Source organism: Phalacrocorax carbo, chromosome 2 (genome assembly GCF_963921805.1).
Source record: "Phalacrocorax carbo chromosome 2, bPhaCar2.1, whole genome shotgun sequence".
Classification (NCBI taxonomy): domain Eukaryota; kingdom Metazoa; phylum Chordata; class Aves; order Suliformes; family Phalacrocoracidae; genus Phalacrocorax; species Phalacrocorax carbo.
Genome location: NC_087514.1, coordinates 8,503,423 through 8,529,270, shown reverse-complemented (window position 1 = coordinate 8,529,270; position 25,848 = coordinate 8,503,423). Strand labels below are relative to the sequence as shown.

The 25,848-nt window shown below is 38.3% G+C and overlaps 1 protein-coding gene across 5 annotated transcripts in view; it reads right to left on the bottom strand.

Annotated features, from left to right (window-relative positions):
• Positions 1-6,021: 6,021 nt before the first annotated feature.
• The window catches only part of ZFAT (zinc finger and AT-hook domain containing), a 96,078-nt gene continuing 76,251 nt past the window's right edge, over positions 6,022-25,848 (bottom strand). For all 5 annotated transcript variants that reach the window (XM_064442047.1, XM_064442046.1, XM_064442050.1 and 2 more), the window contains 4 exons: positions 24,171-24,289; positions 22,341-22,467; positions 20,083-20,213; positions 6,022-7,253 (listed from right to left, as the gene is read on the bottom strand). In XM_064442047.1, coding sequence (XP_064298117.1) covers positions 7,014-7,253; positions 20,083-20,213; positions 22,341-22,467; positions 24,171-24,289 — 617 coding nt within the window. In that variant the 3' untranslated portion in view covers positions 6,022-7,013. The remainder of the gene's footprint in view (positions 7,254-20,082; positions 20,214-22,340; positions 22,468-24,170; positions 24,290-25,848) is intronic.

The following is a 25,848-nucleotide window of genomic DNA, read 5'->3' as shown; positions in this document are numbered from 1 at the left end:
AATTTATAGCATTTAAAAAATCAGGCAGAGCTCTGTGCAATGTATTGACTGTCATTTCCCTCTTCATCCACTTTTAGCAAACAAGACTATAAAAAGTATTTTTAGAGAAAATAAAAAGGTCATTTATAGCATTGTCAAAGACATTTATTTTCTGTGTTTGTATTTTACTGGCAACCACTACTCACTTCAAGTCTTGCACTGGACCTTTCATGAAGAGTAAGTGGCATAAGAATGAGAGAATATAAGTGACAATTCTGCTCTTATTTAACATCCCATCAATGCCCATCCCATCAATTCCTTCAGAGTAAGCTCTGACAAGCACCCTTCTTAGGTGTGGCTCTGAATATAAAACAGGTCTTATGCCATTTTGTCCTCCTTTGTTGTTATTAAATGCCCAGAAATCTGTAGTGTAAGAGAATCCTTTGAGGTCAGCTGCCCTGTTCTTCCCACAGGCCCAGTCCTAATGTCTGGCTATATTTTACTCAATGCAATAATACAGCAACTCAAGAAAAGAAGTTTCTACTATTTCAGGTACTACCTTTCAAGCTAATAGTTCTCCCCAACAGTATGTTAATAGTGTTATTTGGCCTAATATTTCTTTTGCTCATTGACATCACATCTTTTCATGTTCTTCTATCACACTAAGCCCTGCCCGCTCTCCTCTGGTTAAATCCTTAAATATTGTTGATCACTGAACACATGGGCACTTGGCATCAGTCACCTGGTCAACCTACGTAAACCCAATTCAAGAGAGGGGAACGTACAAAGAACATTTTCAGTAATCCTTATCTCCAATTTCTTCCTGTGTTGGTTTCTGAGGTGTTGTAGGCTGATACGGAACCAGCTGAACTCAGCAGAAAAAACCTCACTGAGTTAAAAAAAAAAAAGCCAAATCCAGTTACACCAAGCTCTACTAAGTGTAGCCTTCCCCTGAAGAAACTATGGCCTGCGGAGAGCCCAGGCGGGAGCAGGGGGTCCCTGAAGGGCTGCAGCCCGGGGAAGGGCCCGCGCTGGAGCAGGGAGGGGTGTGAGGAGGGAGGGGCGGCCGAGAGGGGCTGGGATGGGCTGACCGCAGCCCCTGTGCCCACCCCTGCGTCCCTCGGGGTGGGGAGAGGGGTCAGGAGCATGGGAGCAATGTGTGCGAGTAAGAGAGAAATTTTTTTTATTAAACTAGAATAACTATTGCCATCCCTTTCCTTCATCCAAACAACTTACAAATTAATTTATTAGGCACCTTAAACTTCATTTAGAGAGCAGAGAGAGGAAAATAGGTAGCTGCACTAAAACAAGCAACCAACTCTTGAACTTGTCAGCTGAGGTCCCCTCCTGCACATGGTGCCATCAGATCAGGAATATACTGCCTGGCTGGAGCCACTTGCCAACCAGATGCTGCTGCAGCTGCAGTAGTCTTTCCAGCATTCTTATGTCAAACTTTAGCTTTACTGCAACCGAGGGCTCAGCTGACAAATACCTGTCATAGCCGATGGCTTTCTATCAACGTGGCAAGTCATTCCCATAAGCATCAACATGTTCTGTGCTCTAAAACATTCTGCTGGTTAATCTGCGAAAAGGCGATCAGGGTGGTCATTGGCAGCTCATTCTGAGAAAGAAAAAGTCATTCTGGGATGGTGAGTTTGCACTGTGCTCTGCTTTGTACAGGACTGGAAGGAATTATGTTTACATATAAGCAGGGTTTTTTTATCCATTAGTATTTACCAAGAAACACGTGACGGCTTCCTTTCTCTGCCTCAACCTTCTCGAAGATTATCAGAGAGGAACACAACAGACTTTAACAGAATTTTTTGTTAGGAACATACAAGAAGGGCTCTGTAATTTGCACTGTCCTTTGAAACATGTGGCACTGCTTTTAATCACTTAAAGCCCAATACAGGTAAGTAGAGAACAGGAACACATGAAAGATTGTCTAACCAATTACCTGTACCTTGTGGAATTATAGCAGAGATTAATATGATACTGCATATTTATGTCACAATATTAAGTTTGATGCTCTCAGGATGTGCCAAAATACATCTCTGTGACTGAGTGAACATGAAAGTCTTCCAAGATGAAAAGCTGTCCTCATTTCAATAGGAAAAAAAAAGGCAAATGGAGTAGTGCTGCTCTTGATGGAAATGATGTCCGGTAATGATGGGAAAGCTGAAAATGCAAATTGAGAAGCTGTCAAGCCATGTGCAGTACAACTCAGTAACCTCATTGTCATCATATTACAAAAGGGAAAAGAACACCTGCAGTTTATCACATTATGTGCAAAGACTCTATTATTAGCATTACCTAAAGAAATCACATTTTTGCTAATGATGCATTCTGCAAATGAGTTCATGACTTTCCCTGCTTGAATTTTCAGATACAGCTCGAACGTACCTACAGAAAGCAGGCACTGTAACCTGGTGTAAAAAAAAAACAAACCCCACAAACCACAAAGCAAACTATAACAATCCATACTATGATTTTCTGTACGCTATCTGTTTCACTCAGCTCTGCTATGTGCACTCTGATAAGTCATCATTATTTTCAGATCAAAAGAATTAGAAAATAAAAATCAATATTCCTTTCGATTCCATAGTTGCACAGTCCTCAGTTGAACCACTCTGTTCTTAGAGAAATACAACTCCACATTTAAGCATGACAAGAGAAGACAGACGTGCAGTCTTCTAAGGAGTAAGACTGGTTGATGTTCCTCCTACCTCCATAAAAAATTAGGTATGACTTTGGAAGAAAGTTCTCCCGAAGTGGTTAGTCTCAAGTATTCAGTATGCTTTTATCCCAAGAGTTTCATCTTCAGAAGGGCCAGGTACTTAAAACTTCCTCACTGGGTGAATTTTCACATCTCCATTGACTTTACTGAAGCCTTAACAACCTGGAAAGCCTCCTTCATAGGCAGGCATGAAGAGTTCAAGCCAAAAGGATTCTGCAGTTGAACACAGCTCCAAAAGGTTCCCTCAGGTGCCAAACTCTCTGCCCTCCTGGATCTTAAAATATTTATTTGAACATTTCAATATCTTGCAGTGTTATTTCTGCTACTTTAGTCCTTTCTCTGCTGGGCTAACAGTACTTGCTTATTCCCGAGATGCAGGGGGTTGTGTTATGTGTTTTGCTTTGGTTTTTTAAGTTTTTAAAGCACATGTCCATGTTGCGAGCAAATTTATCGGAATGTGAAAGCATTTTTCTTTTCCTTTATTAAGACTGAATGGATTAAGTGCCATATTCTGCATGGCAGCACTAGGGTGCTGTATGCACTCAGAACTTTATAACTTCAGAAGGAATTTATTAAAACATTTTGAAAACCTCAGGCTTGCATCAATGTCACTTCTGTATTCTTGTTTGAAAACATGCCATTAAAAGCATTCATTTCAAGTATATATATTCATGGAGTGTAATTCCTTATTATAGTAGGAACAACTGGTCTAACACAATGATAACCTCTGTAGCACTCGTGTCTAGCTGTGATTTGATACAACCCAAAATTTGAGGTAAAACAGCAAAGTAGAAGTATGCAGTTCCTTTCTCTCTTCATCCCACGGATTTTGCAGAGAAGTGATACAGATCCGGTACAAAACATCTGGTAGTGCAGCTTCATAGAAGTCAGGATGCTACACCAGCGGGTTAAAGTCACTAGCATCAAGAAACGGAGCTGGGATCGAGAGGGACCACGGCCAGCCACAGAAGTCAAACCACATTAGAAAGAAAGGCAGATCCCATCTTCTCTACTCAGGAAAGAGAAGTTACCCTCTGTGGATATAACAACCTAGCGACATAAAAAATTTTGGAACCTCCATTTCCCAGAGCCTCTCCTCTGCCTTTTGCCCTACGAGGTCCAAATTTTCCCCTTGGTGTACAGATGCTTATACCATTCTGTGACATGAGGTCCTTCCAGAACTGGTGTCCCTAGTTAATTTCTATAAGACCTTTCAAAGAAGTCAGCTCCAAGCGTCATAACCTTACCTTCCATTAAATCAGACTCTGGGGCCACTAAAATTATTTGCAGCTTCATTTTTTCATTTTTTAAAACCTTTGCAGATTCCAAGACCCATCTGCCCTCTGTGCTCAACACTTTCCCAGAGACATTTCATGTGTTCTTAGCTGTGCAGATCAGTTAGACCATCGCTTACTCGATTTATGCATGCATTAGCTTTTAGAGAGTAATATTTGCCAAGCGTTAGCCTCAAGCCAGCATACTCCTCAGGTGTCAAAGAAAGAGGGAAAAACAGAAGATCATATAGTGTAGCAAATGCTAATGAAAATCACCAGTGAGTGGGAAGAATGTATCATCTTCAGAAACAGCAGCTACTTGACTAACTTTAAACTGTAACTGCTTGTCTCCACTGAACTGAAAAGGTCACTTAACCCTCAGAAAAGATTAATTGGATAAAAGGAGTTGAATCTACGCTAAAAACAATCTGTGCTGTTTAGGTGATAACAGAAGCAGAACTTGCCAAGCAAAAGATTTAATTCTTACCTTTTTGGTTGTTCCAAATCCAGACAAGAGACAACTGTGGCCTCTCGAAACAAGCGCCTGGTATAAACAAAGCCCTCTTTGTTTTCTTTACGCTTCTGAAAAAATGCAAGTCTTTCGACATTCACTTTGCAAAGTACAATGGCTTACATTAAAGAGGAAGTACGTATCTCCTCATACTATTACAGATGTTGTATATTCTAGAAAGGAGAAAATGTATTAATTATGGAGGCAGGCAATCAATGTGCAGTACTCGAAACGGCTGAAAGTCCTTCCTGACTCTCACCTCCATTACCTTGCACCTTACACTTCCCAACCATTGCATTTCCAAGCAGAGTTGGGAGAAAAACTGGAACTTAAGAAAAGACCTGAATTGAAAAGTAGTTTTTTAAAATAGAAGAAAAATAATACAGAAAAGTCACTAAACTGTTTATGCTTCAGTGTAGGAAAATGTGATATAACTGGTCAATTATAAGTCAAGCCTTAAATTACAGTAGGTATGCATGGCTGCGACGTACGGGAATTAAAACAAAAAAACCAAAATCACAACCCTTCCTCCAAGTACAGACACACCTCTCAGACAGAAGTACTGACTCTACCCATAAACAATTTACTTAAGAATTCTTGAGGAATGTCTAGCAGGACACTCTTCCATTTTCCCCCCATAGTCAGATCATAATACATTGTTGAACTGATTCAGAAAGGTTTTACGTTAAGAACTTAGCTGTTACCACATATAATCATGGTGCTCTTCCAAATGTGGTTTTAACAGCAAGTGGCCCATGAATATTTCAATAAACTCTAAGAAAACTTTCTGAGACTCCTTTCTTCTCTTTTAGTAAATGCAAAGCATTATTCTTGCAAATCAACACTTCATTTTAACCAGGACTTAGAGAAACAGAGTTTCTTATGGAGATTAGTCAAGTTGATACATTCGGTGCATCAGTTTCTATCATCTTGCCAATGCTATTAAACACTTCACAGCTCACTCCAGGGCAGTGTTCTGGACATATAAGAAATCAACACCGACATCTGTGACCAGCTCCAGCTTGTTACACCAAATAGCAGAAAAGGTCTCCATCCTACAAACGTAACATCCCTGGGGCTTCTTGTGCACTATCAAGATTAAGCCAGAGGAAGCATAGCTACCACTGAAGTCAAACGATTTCCAATTCTTTTCCACTAACAAATTTAAATTCCCTACCACCACAGTCAAGGGGGAAGCTACCAGTACCTCTCTGCACCCTGACTTTCATTGCACTAACAGACACTAACAGAACCCAGCAGACTTCGAAGAGGCAGAGAGCCGACTCACTACATTACACTAACTTAGTCAAAAGCTTTTTTCCACTTTTCTACCCAGAACACCCATAAATACGTTCACACAGAAAGGTCTGACTAGACTTCATTATGCTACTTCCTTGATTAGAGACTACTGCCTGGAGGAATAACTTCTCAGAGTCAATGCAAAACAGTGTTTTTTTACTTAGCTGTGAAAGGGAAGCCAACACTTAAGAAATTAGAGCAGTAGAAGAAAAACATGACAATTTTGTTATTAATTAATAACTTTTATAGCTCAAATTTAAAAATATTAAATCAGAAACAATTCAAGATTCATGAAGAAAAATCTGGAACTATATACATGCATAATTAAGAATATCTAGATTCTGGTCAATATTTACTTAAGTTTTTTGTACAAGTTCTTTCACACAATCATATTTACAAGCATGTCTTTAAAACATATGAACATACATCTCTCATAGCATTTACAAATAATTTGAATATAATTTTTTTTTCAGAAAAACAAAAGAATACTTCATTGATTTGACAGATTTGGTTTCATCATATGGTACTGGTCAGGTATTTACCCAGTGGGATGGGAAGAGTTATCATTATTCAATTATCTAAATAACAGTCACCCTGCTGGTACCCAGAATTATAATATATGGCTTTAAATACCTCCCAAACTCAGAGGATCGTCTCACAAGTACAAACTACAGGCCATCTGTGGTATGTTTCTAACTGAAGTCTTGAGCCTTTTTGGGGGGTTAGATCCACAACTTGGCAAACACATTGTAAGCGTGTACTCAGAAATCAGAAGCTCTTCTAATTAAGAAAAAACAACTCTGCTTCCAGTCAAGTCAAGCACATATTAAGTATGTATAAAATGGGCTATATGGGCTTTTCTAGACATTTTAGCTACCTTTATAGATGTTTTATTATTGTGGGATAACACAGTTTTGAACAGACAATATTTGTGGGGATTTACAAGAATCAAGTGAGAGATCTTCTAAGAAGGGGAAGAATACTTTTTCCTCAAAATATGAACACTTTTAGGAAAAGAAAAGTCTGAGGAGGTTTTGTACATACTACGTCTAAGTTACTGATACAATCCAACCAGTCAGATCACTATCTAGTAAAAAGGTCTCGCGTCACAAATTAACTGAAAATTTGTCAGCTTGCTTGCTTTTGCTAGGAAACAAACCCCAAACTTTTGGCTTTGGCAAATCAAGTAGCCATCTCCTTTGTACAGTGTTCTCTAGAGCTCCTGCACCGATTGTTCCACAGTTTGTTCTTCTACAGGCTGCATAGCTTCCTGAACGTAAACTATGAATTCTGAAGCCTCTCCACCCTGCGTATAGACAGTCACCGTCTCAATTCCCTCCACTTCATCTGATGAGACTACCAGGTGATGCTGTTCAGACAGCTCCACTGAAGCCTGCTGCAGTGTCTCTTGAATCATCAACGTGTGATTGGCTGATTGCTCCTCTTCTTTTACCTACAGGGAAATTGAAGGGGTTACAGAAATTTCACCTTTCCAATAAACACCTGGTATTGCGATGATTAATGAAAACACAGCACGGAAATTAGAAATCAGGTAGTTTTGAAAGAAAATGCCAGTTTTACACAGAATTTGTAGTGAACACTTTTGATTAATAAGTGTATAGCCAGACTGAATACCGAAAGCAGTAATACAGCATCTCAGTTATATGCACAGAGAGCTGCAAAGTTCCAGGAACATAGGTCCTGGGAGACAGCTTTAATCTCTCAGCAGTCATTCATTCAAAACCTCTCTCATTTGAATAAATCTGAAGTCAAACAATTCCTCTAGCAGCACTGAGGTGAGAATCCATCAAAAACCACATGAAAAAACATCTACCGTACCCATTTCGTTCTTTTTCTTCTATTTTTTTTCCTAGCCAACAGAGTGCTCACAGAAGTAAAACTTTCATTGTAAACCTTAATGGCCTTTTATTAGAAAACTGTGAAATGTAAATATTACTGAAATAGATCCCCAAGACCTACTGTTTTTGAGGCAGCAATTTTTACATTATTGGAAGGATAGTGTACAACTGAAAATAACAGAATTTTTACTTAAAGTTTTGCTTCCTGTCAAAAAGAAAAAAAAAACCCAACACAATTTGGTGTCAAATTCCAAAGAGTTCAAACGGCTGTCAATTACTAAAATACAGTACTTACTAGAATTCAAGAACAATTCTTCATTCTTTACCAGATCCATACAAAATTCCTATGCACAGTACTGCAGGCCAGTAACAAGACATCAGAAAACTGTAAGTCATGTGGAGGAAATGCATTCTCTCAAGTGCCAGTGATAAAAGAATGTACTTTTGAGGAGAGCATAGAATTTCCTGATCTGAAAAAGGCATCTGTTAGGTGTTTTCAGTACAATACCACTCTCTGTGTCCACTGAAGAGAGCTGGGATTTTTTCTGGATCATAAATGCCAACCCACCAGCAACCGCAACACGCAGTTAATCAAATCCTCTCTTCCTTCTCTTTTCAGAAAATAGGTTGGTTTTGTTAAGGCCTGTTTCTCTTTCATTTAGGCTTAGCCAATGCTTTATGAACTAAGCTTCTGGAGATAAATCATGTTTATTTCTCACTGTAAGAAAGTAGCTGACTGAATTTGTAGGAGGTCACATTCTCTGTAACAAATACTTTTTTCATATCATCAAGTGCATCTATAAATTGTCCACTTACACAAACAACACGGAACGAAGACAGAATTGCTGGCTCACCTACATCTCATGATGGAAAGCAAAACTCCAGGGTATTTCCAATAACTGTACAAAGTGTAATAATAAGAAGAGAACAAAAGACTCATAGATACCAAATGACTGGATCTCAGTGTACCCTTGTATCTCAGAGCAGTATATGGTGTGCTCTTGGCAGCACTGAGCTCGTAAGTGATTTTGAAAAGAATAGGTCAAACCTGGCGGATTCCAAAGCGTGGAATCTGAATTATGTAAATTAGAAAGGGGCTATTTTTTTTTAATTAGAAGCTGATTCAAAAGTTCTGCAATTCTCATGCATACAACATTGTTTTGTAAAGAGTAGCATTAGAACAATCAAGTTCAAGAGAATATAATTAAGATCAGTATTGCTGCTTAAGAGGGGAGCAGGGGCAGAAGGGAAGAACTACAGCGAAGCTTTCACGTGCGTGTTTGACTCCTTAGAGGCCAGCAAGGAGAAAAAGAAGTTCTATATATTTGTTTTCCTGATGGTCTGTTCTAATTTCATTTTTTCCCCCTAAGCAACAATTGCCATTGCTGTACACCGATTGTTTTAAAACTTTTTTATTCCACGTTTAAATTATCTGTCAGATGAGGATTTCAGAGATGCATAAACCCCTTAGGATTTCGTATCACTTTGAACTTTCACTCAATTCATCAGGCTATACAAAGCTTTTTCTTGAAGAATAACAAGTATGTTCAGGTGTTAAATTATTCAGAGGTCCCAGAGTCAGTACACCTCTAATATATTGATGAAATATATGTGGATTTGATCTGGTGAAAGATTTAACATCTCAAGAGAATCTTGCCATTGTCATTGACCTACTGCACAGGATTCAGATTATAGGGATAAAACTACAGGAATAGGCTGAAGTCCCTTCCACGTTCTGTGTTTTTTACCAAGCAGATCTGAACATTTTAAATGGAAGTTACTTTAAAGAGCTCCTGCTGAAGTTCAACCTCAACATCCTACAGAAGCGGGTGATGCTGGATGCTTGTCTTGACAATAGAGTTTGCAACCACCCTCAGAAAAACTAGTTTATGTCGTCACAAAATATGGGTTTCACCAAAGTACCCTTTAGTAAATGGAAGCTTGAGCCTCTCTTTGAAAAGCAAGGACCTAAATCAAGAAAAGGCAGACAGCACTGTTAACTTTCTGCTCTTGTTCTCTTGCTCCTTCCCGCACACCCTTTTTTTCTTTTTAATTATTAAAGAAACCCAAAGTCCTACTGAAAACAATAGGAACTTTTTGAATCCATACACAGCACTCCCTTTTTGTAACTGTTCTCTCCTCTTTCCTGAGGCTACCTGCTCCAGTGTCAGCTCCTGTGTGAAAGGAAAGGACATACACAGGTCTGCTAATGAAGATCATAACAGGCAGACAAGTCTAATTACTAGCAAATGCAGACAGGAAGCTGCAGTTAAAAATGTTAGGTAATTAAAATCTCACAGCTTGTTACGAATCAGCTCAAAATTACAGCCCTTGATGCTAGAGATCTTCAAACAAATACCCAAATAGGGGTGTCTAAAATTTGGCCTTTTATTTATGCAATGTACGCTAACTTCTGTGTTAGCGCACCATCCGTAATCCTCTGACAACGTGCCTCAGCCAGAAAAATTACACTACATTCGCTAAGGGCTGCAAGAATGCACAACACAGTCTGAGATGAATCTTGTACAGTCTCACTTTAGTCACTCTAAATCAAAATCCATAAATAATTTTAAATATAGTTTTGTGAGCGTACATAAATAACAAAGAAAGGAAAATAAATAAAGCACAGTTGACACGAAAATGAAATGAAACCAGAACCTCATTCAATCCAATAGCAGCAATCTAATACTTGTTCAGTTTTATGTGCTTTTGAAATGAAAATGGCCAATAAAGAAAGTTAATTTAACCTCCCTACCTGACTTTATTGATGTGGTTTTATTACCCTTGTCACGCAGGGTAAAGAAGACTAATGCCATTATTTCTGGTGTTTCTAGCTTCCAGTATCTTTTTTGGACAGCTATCTGTAATCCCTTTAGTTTGACAAATCACCACATTATTTTGGATATTTACATTTCAAATCAGTTCAATGTTTACATGCTGCTGCTTGGTTCCTATTAGATTGTTCCACAGGGAACAATCTCAAAACATTAATTTACATCCCTCAAATTGATGAAACAGTGGGACAGCTGCCATCAGAATGAATGAAGTCACTACACTCAATTCTTTTTATTGGCATCTGAAATCTTTTGAAGAGTAGCATCCAAGACCTCTTTTCTGTTTGAGAGCCAGCTGAAAAGCATCTGGCTGCTTATCCCTTGCTAAAGAATGACAGCAAGAAGCTGAAGCCACACACAGCTGGCGTATAAAATTAATTGGGTACCTGCATAAATATTCTTTACTAGCTAAATGTGTGTCTCACAAAAGCCAATGGGACTTGCACCCCCATGGCTTCATAAGAAGCTCAACATTTCTAAATTATAGACGTTCTTAATACAAATATCCGAGGACCATCCAAATACATGTAAGTGACATTAAAAATGGGTATCTCTTAGAGGAATCTCTTCCTCTCAAAGCAAGCAAGTCTTTTTTAATTTGAGAGAAATTAATTCAAACCATTAAGGAAAATATACTTCTTCCCTTCCCTGAAAAGGAGTAAAAAAAGATATTTGCAGTAAAATGCTAAAGCTGCTTTCTTATTCTAGAGCTCATCCTGAGAAATAATGAATATCTTCAATTTTCTTTGAAGTCAGCAGGAGTTGCAGGTCCATAGTGTTTAAACCAGTCTTGGTGGGCTTGACCCAAAAACCTCTACAGAATCTCTCCCTTGATTTCAGACTGAGTGCTGCCTTTCCATTTACCATGAAGAAGAAAAGTTAATCACAGAGATCTTGCAGGATCTCAAAACCCTACACTAGATTACAGATGCCCCTATTTATATCCTAAATATATCATAAGAAAATATACAAAATATGTACAGAAAGGATTAAAAGGAAAAGTGAATACAACGCATTCTAGATCACAAAGACCACCTGGATTTGTGATGTGCCCTTACGTTGGTGTCTACAAATCTGTCTCTACCATTTTGTTCAGTGCCATTTGAGTAATTTGAACTCTCTCAGTTCTAGTTTACATGTAGATTTATTGTGTGAAAAACACTGTAATTTGATCACATGAACCTCTTTAATGAGGTACAGAACAAAGACAATCTGGCGCACAATAGTTTCAGAATAATAAGAGACTTGAATATGAAAGACTTGCTTTGCATAAAATATAAAACCCTAGCTAGCAAACAAATCTTCATACTAGCGATGTAGATTTTTAATAAGTCTTAGCAACTGGCTGGTTGAATATATCCTGACAGAGAGACTGGCAACTTCACTCATCTGGCAAAATGCTGTATGACCAATTTCTTTCTGAGAAAGTACGGTAACATTGCCATCATTTCGAGAGCTCTAACAGGACAATAATCTTGCTATAAGGTTTTATCTATATGTTACACAGATGACAAGAACTCCACAGTGGCTGAGAAAATGGGGCCATCTGCCCCAGCTGAAACTTTCTTTTGCTGTACCATCACCTTAAGCATCAAATCCCTCCATGTCCTAAAGCAACTGCAAACCTGACAATCAACCTATATATAACTCCATGTATTGGCAAATTTTCTAGATGAACACCAGCACCCACATCATGTAGGTACTAATCAGAGCCAGACTGAAATACAAGATGAGCTGCTGAAGCACAATGTGCAGTAGCCTTTGACATGACAGCCATGCTGATATTATTAGATATTTATTTTTGAGGATGTGTTACAGTATAAAATTCTGTTCTGTGATCAGCTTCAAGCTGATGTGTAATCTTTGCTGTGCATTGCTACAGCTGTCACTGTGAAGAAAGTGACTGTTACCATGGTAGGATTTTACTGGAGCCTGAAGGGATCACAGAATCGAAGGATGAAAGGAACTAAAATAAAGGGTGAAATGCACGGAAATCCAGTGTTTCCTTTAGCCTGATAAAGATCTGCTTAGTTAGTGAAACAGTTGATATACTTACTCTTCAGAGCAAATTATGTAGAAGTCGAGGTTGAAAACAGGTTGCTATGCTTTTCAGGAATAGCATTAACCCTACACTCCAAGCTACAGAGGTAGTAAGAACATCAGTCCTGCCTCTTATTTCTGAATGGGAGAAAGAAAGAAAGAGTTCAGCAGCCAATTGCTGCTCTTTATTGTTCATACTAATGCAGTGTTTTGGACCAGGACCTGGATTCTGTCAGGTGTGCTACACAGAAAAAGTATTTTATGCCCCAAAGGCCTTATAATTTCAATATAAAACAAGAGACAGTAGCAGACAGAAAAAAGGGAGGTGGTGGCGTACAACATAAATGAGACAGTGGTATTTTTGTGAGACAGGCATTCATATCAATATACCAATAGCCTAACCGCACATAACTACTGTCATCCTATTTTTGAAGATTAATTGAGAGAAGACAGTGAGGTATAAATAACTCTTCACTAAAAATCCACATAACTAAGCACAATACGGAAGGAGGCATTAAGAAACTTCTTTGAAAAAAGTAATGAGTAATTAAATCTTCATGGACTGAGCAAAGGTAGGAGTCAAAAATTTTTACAGCTAATGGGAAATGTGACACTAAGTCAGGCAGGAGTAAAAAGCCTTGGAAATTAAAACAAGCTTTTGTGTGATGTGGCAAAAAAGGAACATCAAGCGAATAGAATAAGAGAGGGTGATGTCAAGGGGGGCAGAGAAAAGTAATCTTTGAATTTCTCTGAAAGAATACAAAAGGGGCAAAAACATAATCTGTGAGTGTCAGGAAAAAGACTATCAGAGTTAACTGTAGCATAAAATAACGATGGCTTGGACAACCATTTTAGCTAAGTGGTTGAAATAAGAGACCATATAAAAGTCATCATGCAGAACAAGTCAGCACTGTTTAGCTAATCACCTGCATGCAAGGCCCAAGAATCCTATCTGAAAGGGCCATCAGCTTTCTGGCTTGAATAACAGGAAAGACATCCCATAGGGTTGAAAAACAAAGTGAGCTACTTATGAACAGTTGTGCAGAAAGACTGATATCGTCTTAGTGTTTAATGATAATTATTAGTGATTAATACAATCATCTTAGCCATCTTCGGAGTGAGCTTGAAGTGATGGCTCTAGAGAACAGGAAAACTTTAGAGGACAGATGCAATCTTTACTTGGGACAGGAGAAGACTGTCTAGAGTGGCGGTGTAATTTTGCAAACAGATGCAAAACAAATCAAGTGTCTGTGTATTACTTAGTTACTGGGTTTTTGACTTAAGCTTTTACATGCTAATGCGCTACATGTAAGGTGGCATAAAACTGTCTGTTTGCAGTGCTCACGCAGATATATCGTTCAGAAGAATTACAAACTAAGGAAAAGAACAGGAGTGGCATGGTGAACAAGACCATGGGCACAGGTTAGTTGGTTTTTTGGGGTGCTGGTTTCATTTTGTTAGAACAAAGGCCACCGGCTCTGCTCTCTAGCAGTTCTCTGCATACAAGGCAGTCAGCATTTGCACTGATGAAGATCTCAGTGGCTTGTTCAGACAGCAAAAATAATACCGAGGAAAAGATTTGAAGTGTTACACAATCATCTGCTGATGAGTTTCTCACATCAGGACAATAACCTCTGGTCCAGTATGACACGCAAAACGTATTACAGGCCTAACCGTGGCAAATTAGCAGCACATTTTTTTATCAGTATCTAAATGGAAAAAATCTGAAAAACAGATAACATGCAACCAAATTTAACTGGTTACTATAGTGTACTGATTTGAAACTTTGGTTGAAACTAAGAATCCAAAAATCTACTGCTCTGGTTCAGTAATTTGAGGCAAAAAGAAAAAGCCAGATTTGGACAAAGAACTGTACATAGTTTCTATCTTTTGTTTCAAAGAGATTTGGTATAAGTAATACACTGCATTTACCAAAAATAAATTAATTAAAACAGAAAGTATCTTGTTACCATTACACATTCCTGCTAAGAAGCACTGGAAATGGAAGAGCAAGAACTCTGACAAAAACTGGAGCTGACAGACACAGACCAAGAAGGGGCAACTCTTCTGATGATCGGGTCATTGCACCGAGGGATTCAGGAAATAAGCTTTTAAGCTTTCAGTGATGTTCATACTGTGAAACCAAGAAAATGCACTTTGAATGTTGTCTCGCTGGAGAAAAACTTAGATACATGACACATTGAAAGAATCCCCTCTTCAAAACGTAAGACAAAAGGAGCTCTCATTTCTGAGGGAAATGTTTCTTCATCAGAAACTCTGTATTTAAACCAAACAAATGTTTAACTTGGAACAAACTACTACTTCAGGATCAATTAATACCCTTATTTGATGTACATGCTAACTGAAAGAAATAACTGTACATCAAGGTAGTTTGTAGTTAAATATTCTCCCCCTCTCTCTGTTCTAGTCTACATACAGATATACTGTGTGAAAAACAAGTCCTGGAACACAGACCTGCAGCCACTGTCAACCAAGGGTGGCTGTGATATTGGACTGCTCAGCCTCCAATCCTGCCTTTATATTCAGCATGTGAGCTATGGAAATAGTCCACCTATAAAATAAGGGACTGAACAGCCTCTGCTAGCAAAATCAAAAACCAAATGAAACACTCTCCACCGTAAGGCATGAGGGCAAAAGTATATCTGTAATAGAACACAGAGAGTCAAAAGCTCAAGAAAGTGAAGTGACTTGCACTTTTCCAGTCCCTCCACCTTGCTATGTGCTCTATTCCCACAAAACTGCTTTCTCCCCAATTTCTTGTGTTTGCCGTCCACTATGAACAATATTTCCTGCCTTTGCTAAGCATTTCTTAGCCTCTTTCCTAGTTATTCTTCAAACTTAGCACTCTTTGCTGTCACTTTTTCCCCACCTTGTTCGGTCTTTAAGCAGTGCAGAACAACTCAAATATTATGCCATAAAGAAATATCTTCATTAGCTCTGTCAGAAGGAGATCCAGACCGGATCACTAGTAACTGAAAAGGATTCAGACTGACAAGGATACACTTCTCCTGCCATGCTGTGATCAAAGCTTCAGTGTGGATTTTTGCCAGTCTCAGATCATACTGGTAAAACCTCACATAATTAACTTTTCCTCTTGGGCATTTGGTGTGTATTACATTCCTTAGCAGCTGTTTGTTTTCATAGCTGTCTCGCAACAAGATTTCTCCCAAATTAGATACCAGAAAGAGTTTAAATTTGATAACAGGTTAGTATACTGACTCCCAGGCAAGAATGAGCTAAAGTCATTTCAGTCTCTAGACACAACCTCTGAACAGCCTCATATACATGGCACTGTCACAGCCAACAACAATTCTCATTTCCCAGTCTCAATCCAAGCTAAATAGGGCTAAATTTGCATTTTTGGCATTTAAAATAATAAGCTGAATCCCAGTTCAGGCTGGGATTGGTTATCGCTATGTTGTCAAAGTGTTTTCTTTTTATAAAATCGTTCCTACGAACAAAAAAATGTAGAGTTTCCAAAGTCAAAACTGAAATTTTTTTATTTCTCAACACCCATTTCAGGAGTTGGGAGCTGTGAACAGACTCCCTGATCTTGATTTCGCCTCCTTTTTAACACGTATTCGTGATTTAAGATACTTGCTATAATTTAACAGAATAACACCTCAAACATGGTATCCTTTCTGTCTTGTGACTTAGTAGAAAACAATTTTAAATATATACTAGTCAGATCTAGCTAATGCACTGGCCATCTTGCACTATGCTGGAAAGGACTTACAGACAAAGAGGGAGTTTGTTTCTGCAGGCAAAAGTCTTGCATTAACCTGGCGCACTACAAGAACTGCACACTGAAGGTATCTCAGCACACAGGTTAGGGGAAGTGCTAAAGCAGATACATCTGGATTCACACATAATTTTAAGGATCAAGTGTAAATGGCACTTTTATGGGTGAGAAGTAAGGAAGAGAACAGCTGTGGGAGAAAGTTCCAGGGAGGAAATGGGAGGCAAAGATAGCAATGATATAGTGCAACATTTACAGAAAAAAAAACTTTTAAAATGTTCTAACAATTTAGGATTTTGAAGAAATTTCTTGGTGCAAATATAGAAATATGAAAGCAACTTCCAAGGGCTATCTAAAACTGAGGTATGAAGGTAAGAACGTCCTTAGAGAAAGAGGAAAGAAACCCAACATAGAAATCGTAACAACTACAATAAATGTTGTTAAGGAAAAAAATGGACCCAAGCTGCTAAGCAAGGACTCAGCGAGTCCATTAAAGAACAGGAGTAGAAATTCAGTGACAGATGATGCCGATATATTGCTGACACTCTGAATGAATTTTTTGTCTCACAATCCACAAGAGAAGCTGAAGGTCACAGAAGAAAGTGTGGAATAAATTTTCCAGTAGGAAAGTGAAATATGAACATGTCTTAAGATCACTTCAAGGTTAACAATTAGGAACTCAGCATAATTAAAACCTGACAAAGTCGTAGGTACAAATGAGTGATATCCCACAGAAGGCAACTCAGTACTGAAGAAAAAAAGAAATGCTGACAGTTCTGAATAGGAGAGGATTACAGTCATGTTAATAACATTTGAAGACTTATTTCCTTCAAATTGAAAATGGGTGTGGCTGTAATTCTAAAGCAATCTTATGGGGGGAAGGCAAGGACTGGAAACTAACTAAAGGTGTGTAACAGATCAAACAGACTTTGATAAAACACTCAATTTATATGGAAAAATAAAAGAAAAATTAAAAGAGAACTGTTTAAAAGAGAAATCATCATCTACGTCCCTCCCTTGGTCCTTGCTCTGCTTCCATAAAGCCCACGAAAGGTAACTAAGCAGCCAGTCAGCTGTCAGTAGGCATGCCGCCACCTGATCCTCCCCTGGGAAATCACAGACCTGCACGCTTCTGCACACGCAAAGCGAAAAGTCACTGAGGCTACCGGAAAAGACATGAGTAGGCATTCCAGTACACGCAAGAAATATGTTAATAGAGGAATGGTGCTTCGAGCATCAAATTAAGGCATTAGTAACATCCAGTGTAAATAGAGGTAGCACAAGATCACTCGGCTTGAGGTGTACTTAAATTCTTCACTGATTTTGCTTCTGTGCAACTTCAAGCTAGGGGGAAAGGCTCTTTATATTAACAAGACTCTAAAGGGATGGGGGGGAGAAAGAAAACCAAAAAGAAAAGCAGCAAAGGAATTCTGTGCTCTGAGAATTCAATTTTTGGTTTGATATGGGAGTGGAGCTTGTAGCAGTTTGACATCAGACCAGTGAGAGCCATTGACGTATACAAGGCAAGGGAAAAAGGAGTGATCAATGCTTAGCAGCTTATAAACTGAAAAGGCTAGAAATATAGATTCAAAAGTGAGGGAGAAAATTAATTTGGAATATAAACATTTACTTACAAAAAGCTATCACCAAACTCAGACAGTCTAACAAGGATGATGATAGATTTTAAGATGAATCATACATTGATCAGATTTAATCTGAGGACGAAGGATCACTGAATTTTTTTAATTACGTGTTTTTAAAGTTTAACATACAAATATCAAAACGTAGTTTCTCCTTGGCAGCTGATACTTCAATAGTCACTTTCTCTGCCTTTTAGCAAAAGGGTCTCAAAAGATGCATTTTTAAGGGAAGAACAGGTTTCAGTAACATTGACAGACAGTACAGACGAACACCAATGGCTAATACTGCATTCAACCCTTAGGTAGGTCATACGTATCGCACAGCACGCAAGTTGGCAGTGACTCTACTGTTAAAGTTGTTCTGAAACTGGCACATAATAGGACTAAAATGTCTCTTCTCTTTAATGACTGAATCTAGCTTCCAAATATGGATCTGTTATTCTTCAAAAACCCTATAAACTCTTAGGTGGTTGCTACTCAAAATACCTGTTAAACAGTGCAAATGAACATCTCAAAATGCTTTGTCTTGAAATTCTGCCTTGCCTCCCTGACATTTGGGCAGCAAGGTTAGGAATTATCCAAATACTGCCTTCACAGACTGCGACTTCCCACTTATATGGAGCTCTCATGAATTCAATGTTCACAACACTGCAAAAAACCCCTGAATTCCAAAGTTAGTTCTAGCACTCAGAATAATCAGTTTTGGTTCATTTAAATAAAAGGAGCTAGATAAGCTCCTCAGGAATTTAAGACTTCTCACATACTTTCTTCCCTCATCTATCAACCCCACTGAGTGCAGAGACCCCAGTGAACAATGAACAGGGAAAGGAAAAGCAGAGAGGTGTAATGAAACAGGGGGAACAAATGGAGCTTGGAGAACACTGTGAGGAGAAATGAAAAGTGTCAGCAGCAAAGTTAGCGGACACCTGTAAGGAAGAAACACTGAGCAGAAGTCTTGATGCTTGCACTAAATAACTACCTCAAATTGAGAATTATTTCCTTTTACTTGCTGATTTTGTGTATCTTCTCATTCTTAATTCCTAAAGTGCTTTAGTAATACTGTACATTGCGAATATTTTTAGTGAAAACTATGCTGTACCCAACTTCAAGAAAGATATACATACTTTAAAGTTATTTCTACCAACATCTTGCATGGTTTTGTCTCATTTTAAGAGGAACTTATATTGTCTACCACAAATTACATCACTTAATTATCAGCCGAATCCACCATTTTTCTGGAGAGGGAATTAGTGCAAAAGCCTGAAATTAACAGTTGATCTTACACATTATTTTTTTTTTTAATATTGATCTATATCTTCTGGTCTTGCACAATTTCCCTGGTAACAAGAACATTAACTACAGCTCTTCTCAACCAACTACAACTCAATTTAATTTTTCTTTATTTATCTCAAACGTGGGTGGCCACGCTGACTTTGTCTCACATAAGCAACTGCTGCAAGGAGAATCTGCAGCACTCTTCTCGGAGCTGTTACACGCCTGCAGACCACTTGTGTTGCAACCCTTATTAGAAAGGCAGAGTGAACTCGGACTGAGAAGTCGTCTCAATTGTCCCCAGGGTACGTAACTTTAGGACCCCACAAATCTGTCTAACTTCAGCCACAGGACAGCAGTGCAAAGACTAACAACAATGGTTTGTCTTTGGGTATGGTCCTACCGCACTACGGCTGCAGAGCACACACAGCTGTGCACAAACAGCACCTTCTCAGACTCTTCTGTATGTGGAAGAACGCTGTGCCAAGGACCTCCTGATTCTTTTAGATGACAATAGGACTAAATGCCCACCCACAACACAGGTATGCTATTTTAAAAAGCCTGAAAACGCCTGCTAGAAAAAAAAGCTGTACTATCTCACACGCACGCATATATACGTACATATATACATGTGTATTTGGTCACTCATATTTTATATATGTGCAAAATGTATGCATTTTTATATGTATAAACATGTATGGGTGTGTGCGTGTAAACAATCATACACACAACATGTAGTCAAAAATTAGTTTAGGAATAATTCTATACATGTCTTGCCCAGTGATTAAAAATTTAGCCCTTGCAAAACAATACTTATTTCACAATAAATATATGAAAATGAAATACAGCTTTTATTAGAAAAGAAGAGAGCTCTTACCTGCTTTACCACTGTCACAGTGCCAGGTGCCATGGTAACAACAGAAGCAACTGCAGTAGCATCATGGGTTTCTGAACCCAACTCAATGATTTGCTGCAGGATGTTTACAGCTGTTGGATCAAGTCTTTCACCTTATCAGAAAGACAGTAACCATAAGATCATTACAGTAAAACAGCTCTAAGGGAATGTGAATCTAAGTGCTACAGGCACTCTTTCCCCTCCTGCCTTAACCCTGACTCACAGCGCTGTTTATAAATTTCAAATAGCTCAATGACATGACACTTTAATAATAGATCTATGGCAGGAAAGTATTCACAAAACAATTTGCCCGAGGAATGCATGAATCAGCAAGTGAAGCCACATTTTTATCCCTACTTCAAAGAGATCTAAAAGAATAAATTGAATAAACAAACAGCAGGTACAACTCATAGCAGTAACTGTAAATTAGGAAGCTGCAAGACTTTACAAATCCAAATGTGTATTTGTCAGACATTCAGCTTAAACAGAACCTGAACTCTATACCTATAACCACAACAGCTATTTGGTATATTATAAGCCTGTGTTTACCATCTGTCCGGCCATCTGCAATACCTCTCAACCTAGAAGTAGTACTGTTATCACTGACACGCTGAAGGGAGAAGTTAATTGCTTGAGAGAGCTCATGCTTATCACTTTATAAGCAAGGGATCAGAACATGTTTGCCCCTTTTTTTTAAAATCCTCTTGATGTGCGTAGCCCTGCCAAAGGAAAGGCAAGTTTACAAAAAACCCCGCCCCATATATAGTTGTACTCTCACACTTCTCCCAAAGTGTGAAAAGGAAAGATTTGGATGCTGGGAAATGTCTTTTGTTACGCAGGAATATGAATTCCCCCCCTGTGGCCCACCATTCCCACACCGTCAGCATCAGAGATATGCCAGGAAGGGGAACAAACTGTCAGGTCATGTTAAAACTGTCTTATATTTGCTGTAGTCACTGCTGGAACTAGGATAAATAGAATAAAGCTCATCTCTTAACCCCAAACCCTTACAAACTGAGGCTGATACTGTAATGGGGATCTAGGTCAGATGATTTCATTTCAAAGAGAAAGTAGTTATATAGGTATATTTATATTACAAAGATAACATAGTAGTTATCTATGTAAGAAACAAGTTTATTTGAGTACTTAAAAATGTTTGCTTGCTTGAGTTTTTTTTTCTATTAACTGCCTTTAGAGAAGATACGACTCTTTTTAATACCTAGAGGGAATACACAGGAAAAGTATCTCAAGTTGGACGCACTAAAAAGCAAATCGTTCTACTCTGAAAACTACAGCCTCATGCTGTACTGTTATGTACAGCATATTCCATGATCACATTTATTTTAATTTAAATATATAAAAAAGCTTAAGAAAAGTTTTCAAGAGGTTTTTACTCATTCAGAATTCCCAGTCATTCAAATAAATTAATATACAGAAATTGTCAGTAACACAATTTAATTGCAACATGCTTGGAAATTCCATGAAAAATGGGAGATTTTGAAATATATCTGTATTATGAACTATAAAGAGCACAACAGTAAACAACTGTAAAGTGCTGCCTTCTGAAAGCCAACACTTGCATTTATGCGCACGTGCGCAACACGCATTTATTGTATAAGAAACCAAAACATATGAACACCTACTCTAGTCTCTCATGTTTTAACACTCTCAGAAACCTGGACAATTTTATTTTTCTTCCAGTTTTTTTTATTTCCCACTTAGCAATCATTACCGAATCCCACTCCTGCGCTTCCTCAATCTGATACATTATAGCTTACTTCATTTTGTGCACCATCAGAATTAAGTTTGTTAGCACTGTCTTGGGACCATGGTAAATGAGCTATTCCACCGTGTCACTTCTGCAGTCTGGCTGACTTAAGCAGGGAGGAAAATAGCTAGAGAATTGCCATTAGATACACACCATCTACTCTGCCAAGATAGCTGATTTCACAATATATTTAATAATACAGGCAGGAAATTCCACACACCAATAATAAAGCACAGAACAGAGTGTGGTAAGTATTAATGACGTAAGAATACAGAAATTCATAAAGAAAGGTAATGTCTCATTATTTATCCTCAAAGAAAAATACAACCCCCCAGAAGTAAGTTCTGGACAACAAATTTAATAATTTTTAATAGTTTCACAGGCGATCACATATTGCCCACTATACTCAGAAGAATTAGGTATTTAGGAAAAAAGATATATTTTGTGTTCCAACCTAAAAAAGGTAACTTACCATTCTCAGGAGTATATCTCAGGTTCTGTAATGCAGCTACGGCAGCTTGAGTGCCTTGAACATCTTCTCCAGCCTCTGTGATATGGAGATACTGAGTGGATGCTTCTTCAGAAACTTCAGCAGTTAACTTGAAGACAAAACCCAACCAAGGCATGACTAATCTCACTCTCATTTTAGCAATTCAGAGAACAATGAAAATTCTGAGTTTGAAGGACTGAGTTTTGGACAACAAATATTGTAACAGGAGTTATAGAAATACTGGGTGAAACAGAATTCAAGAAGAATATTACATGGCAGTTGGGATACCCCAGTTTTCTTCTCAATTGTACTTCAAAAATTGTTTTAAGCATGCTAAATTTTCTTGACTTCATTTTTGTTGCACCATTATTTTACAACTAGCAACAGACTTCTATTGTATCAGGGTCTAGTAAAGACCTTTTGGGCAGTATTAATTTATAATGCATGTCCTTGCCGATCTGGTAAAATGCCTCTGAAGTTTGAAAATGGCATTTTGTTTTAGAAAAATTATCCTTTCCATAACTATGTTTTTCAAGACAAGCTTTATTCTATTCCTGCTGTGAGGAAACGTCTTTATTTATAGCCGTTTCAGCAATGGAGACATGTTTGCATCCTGGGTGTCCTCTTATTTTGTCAGGTTCGGGCATCTACTGTGAGAGTGTGCTGAGAATCGTTTCTGAAATGCATGTGGACACAACACCTTGAAGGACAACGTTTTAAAATGCTTGCCCTGTCTTCTTTGAATACCTGTCCATATAGAACCTACTCTGATATTTCTCAAGGATTTAACATTTTACCTGTGGATACTCAAAACCTGTTAAACAAGAACTGCAGGATGGTTCTTCCAAATGAGGCATCAAATTTGTAATGGGGGCTAGACTGCCTGAAATTTAGCACAACAGTCTTAAACTATGGAGGTCAGCCAACTGCATTTGACTTCTGGCTTCTTCCTCTCATTGAACACAAACAATAGCCCACTCAGGCATTGAAAAAGATTCAGCTTGCCAACTGTAATTTTTTAAATAAAATTGTCTTGATAATTCTGTGGTTCTCCCAAAGCTTCTGCCTCTACAGTCAGCTCTGCTCTATAAAAATAACAGTTTTCATTTTAAAACAAATAGCTACACATATGACAGCAGAGAAAAAGTGTGAAAAGCTGAGCCTTCTCAGGGTATCTGCCCTACCATACCCCAAACTGAGAAAATTCAGGTTGTTGGTTTAGTTTTATCTAACCCAGCTTCTTAGGTCTAACTTAACTTTTCTTATGGTCCAATCTTAGCAATACTGTGATTGCCTATATACTTTGGATTGAAGCTGGAAACACAGAACAGATGACAGAAGACTTACTTATAACGGCACCATTTTCTCAGCTGATCAATTTACAAAATCAGTTTTCTAGATTCTAACCTTTTGTGGACCAAGACATAAGCTCCCTTCATTAATTCAATATAAGCGTGCAGCTTTGCACAGCTTGCGGTTAACACCAGTGAATATTTAGCATATAACAAAATTCACTAAGTTTTCCAATTTCACTTTTTTTTTGCTAAAACTTTCACCCTTTCTGCTGCAAATAGAGGATTAGAGCCCTAAGATGCAGAAACAAGCCCTTACAATGTTGTTAATCCTACCAGATATTAAAGCAGTCAGGCTTAAGTGTCATAGCAATGTATGCATTCAAAAGGGACATGAGATCACCTGACCTCCTGATTTTACATAAAGTCAAGAAAACATTTTTGAATACTTCTTATGCTTACTTTTCTCCCTAGAATTTTTTAAAATCTTAGGGGCAAAGCCATGGCAAGTTTCCTTTACCTCCCACTTGGTCTCCCCATCATGTTCTACTAGCTTCATTCCATGCTTGTTTTTAAGATGTCTGTTGAACTCCCATTTTGTACCATAGACAAAGCTGCAAACAGGACACTTAATGCCACCTATAAGGAAACACAAATAAACCCTTGAGTTATTTTCATATAAATTCTTTTTCAAGGCAGTAAGGACCCATTTGATTTGACCCCTTTTCAACCAAGCCACATAACTGTAATTTAGCCATGCATCCAACATAAAAAAAGGGGGGGGGGGGGAATAAAGTAGTTGAACTCTTACAGTGCTTAAAGGGAAGTTTTGGATAATGGTAAGGGAAGGAGCCTGGAACAACTCATATATCTGGGAAGGCATAGCAATCCCACTCCCTGCCTGCGTGCTTCCCTTTGGTGGATGTGAAGCTGCAGGAATGCTGTTCCCGTCTCTCCCCACCTCTAAACCTCTGTCCCTGGGGAACTCCTACCATAGACCAGTTAGAAAGAAAGAGCAGGAACAGACAACTATTTGCATTAGCCTCAGATACAGCATCATTTCTGCAATTAGGTCCCCATAATTAGTATTGGTTTCCCCTCTCAGTAGCTAGATGTTAAGGGAGATAGCCAAACTATAACAGAGAGAACATAAGCTGCAAAATAAATAACAACTTAGCTACCGGGTGAGAACTTGTGCTTGCTTTGCTAACAAACACCATTCTAGAAGTGGTATGCATGTTAGACATCAGAGAGGGGAAAGTTTTTTCAGGGAATAACAAGTTAGACCAACCTCACCCCATTTTTTTCCTGGCCACAAGAAATACTGCAAACCGAGGGGATGCTTCAGCCTGCGCAGAATCATCCCCACAGTCATGATTCTGGTTGAAATTCAAGTTTAGCAGCACCAGTGAAGACTTGTTGTAGTTTCCAATTGAGATTTTTTGCAAGTCTGAGGGTGTCTATGAATGATGTTCTGCTTTAGGCCCACCAAAAACAAAGCCTAGCATGTTTTAAGTAATTCTAAGCTACTGCTTTTGCCCTGTAAATAATCCTTTATTTCAAATCATAGAGTACCTTAGGAACTAGTTTTAATGCCTGCTCCATTACATATCATTGCAGCTTCAACTGTAAACTGTCCAAAAATCTACAAGATGGGTCTCTGACAAGCTTCAGCCTTAAATACCGGTTCCCTGTTGCCTTACAAAGCCCTGGTGTGCTGGCCTTCAGGTCACAATACAGCACCATAGTGCACTCTACTCTTTTCAGTAAGTGCTTGGATTTTTTTTTAAGTGCTTATAAACAACACTGAGGTCTTAATATTTAACATACTGAGTAGTGACATCCTTTAACAATTTTTTTAAAAAATATATCTTCTCTGAGACAGCTGTTCTAGTTTTCTCAAGATTCAAACAAACATTATTAAGTTTTTTGGCACAATATGGCCACTGTGCCAACCAGAAGAGTTAGCAATGTAATGTCATCTTCACCCAACTATCTTTGCTTTTGAGAGTTTCTACTTTTTATGTTAACATCTAAAAATGCAAACCTACGTTTTCTGACTATCTTCAAAATGATGCATAGCATGAATTTAGCACAATGTTCACTGTCTGAGGATGCACCATTACAGGTAGAAAACTAAGCATGACAAAATCATAAGCATCCAATTTTCTACACTAGATTAAACAGCTTTCACTTCT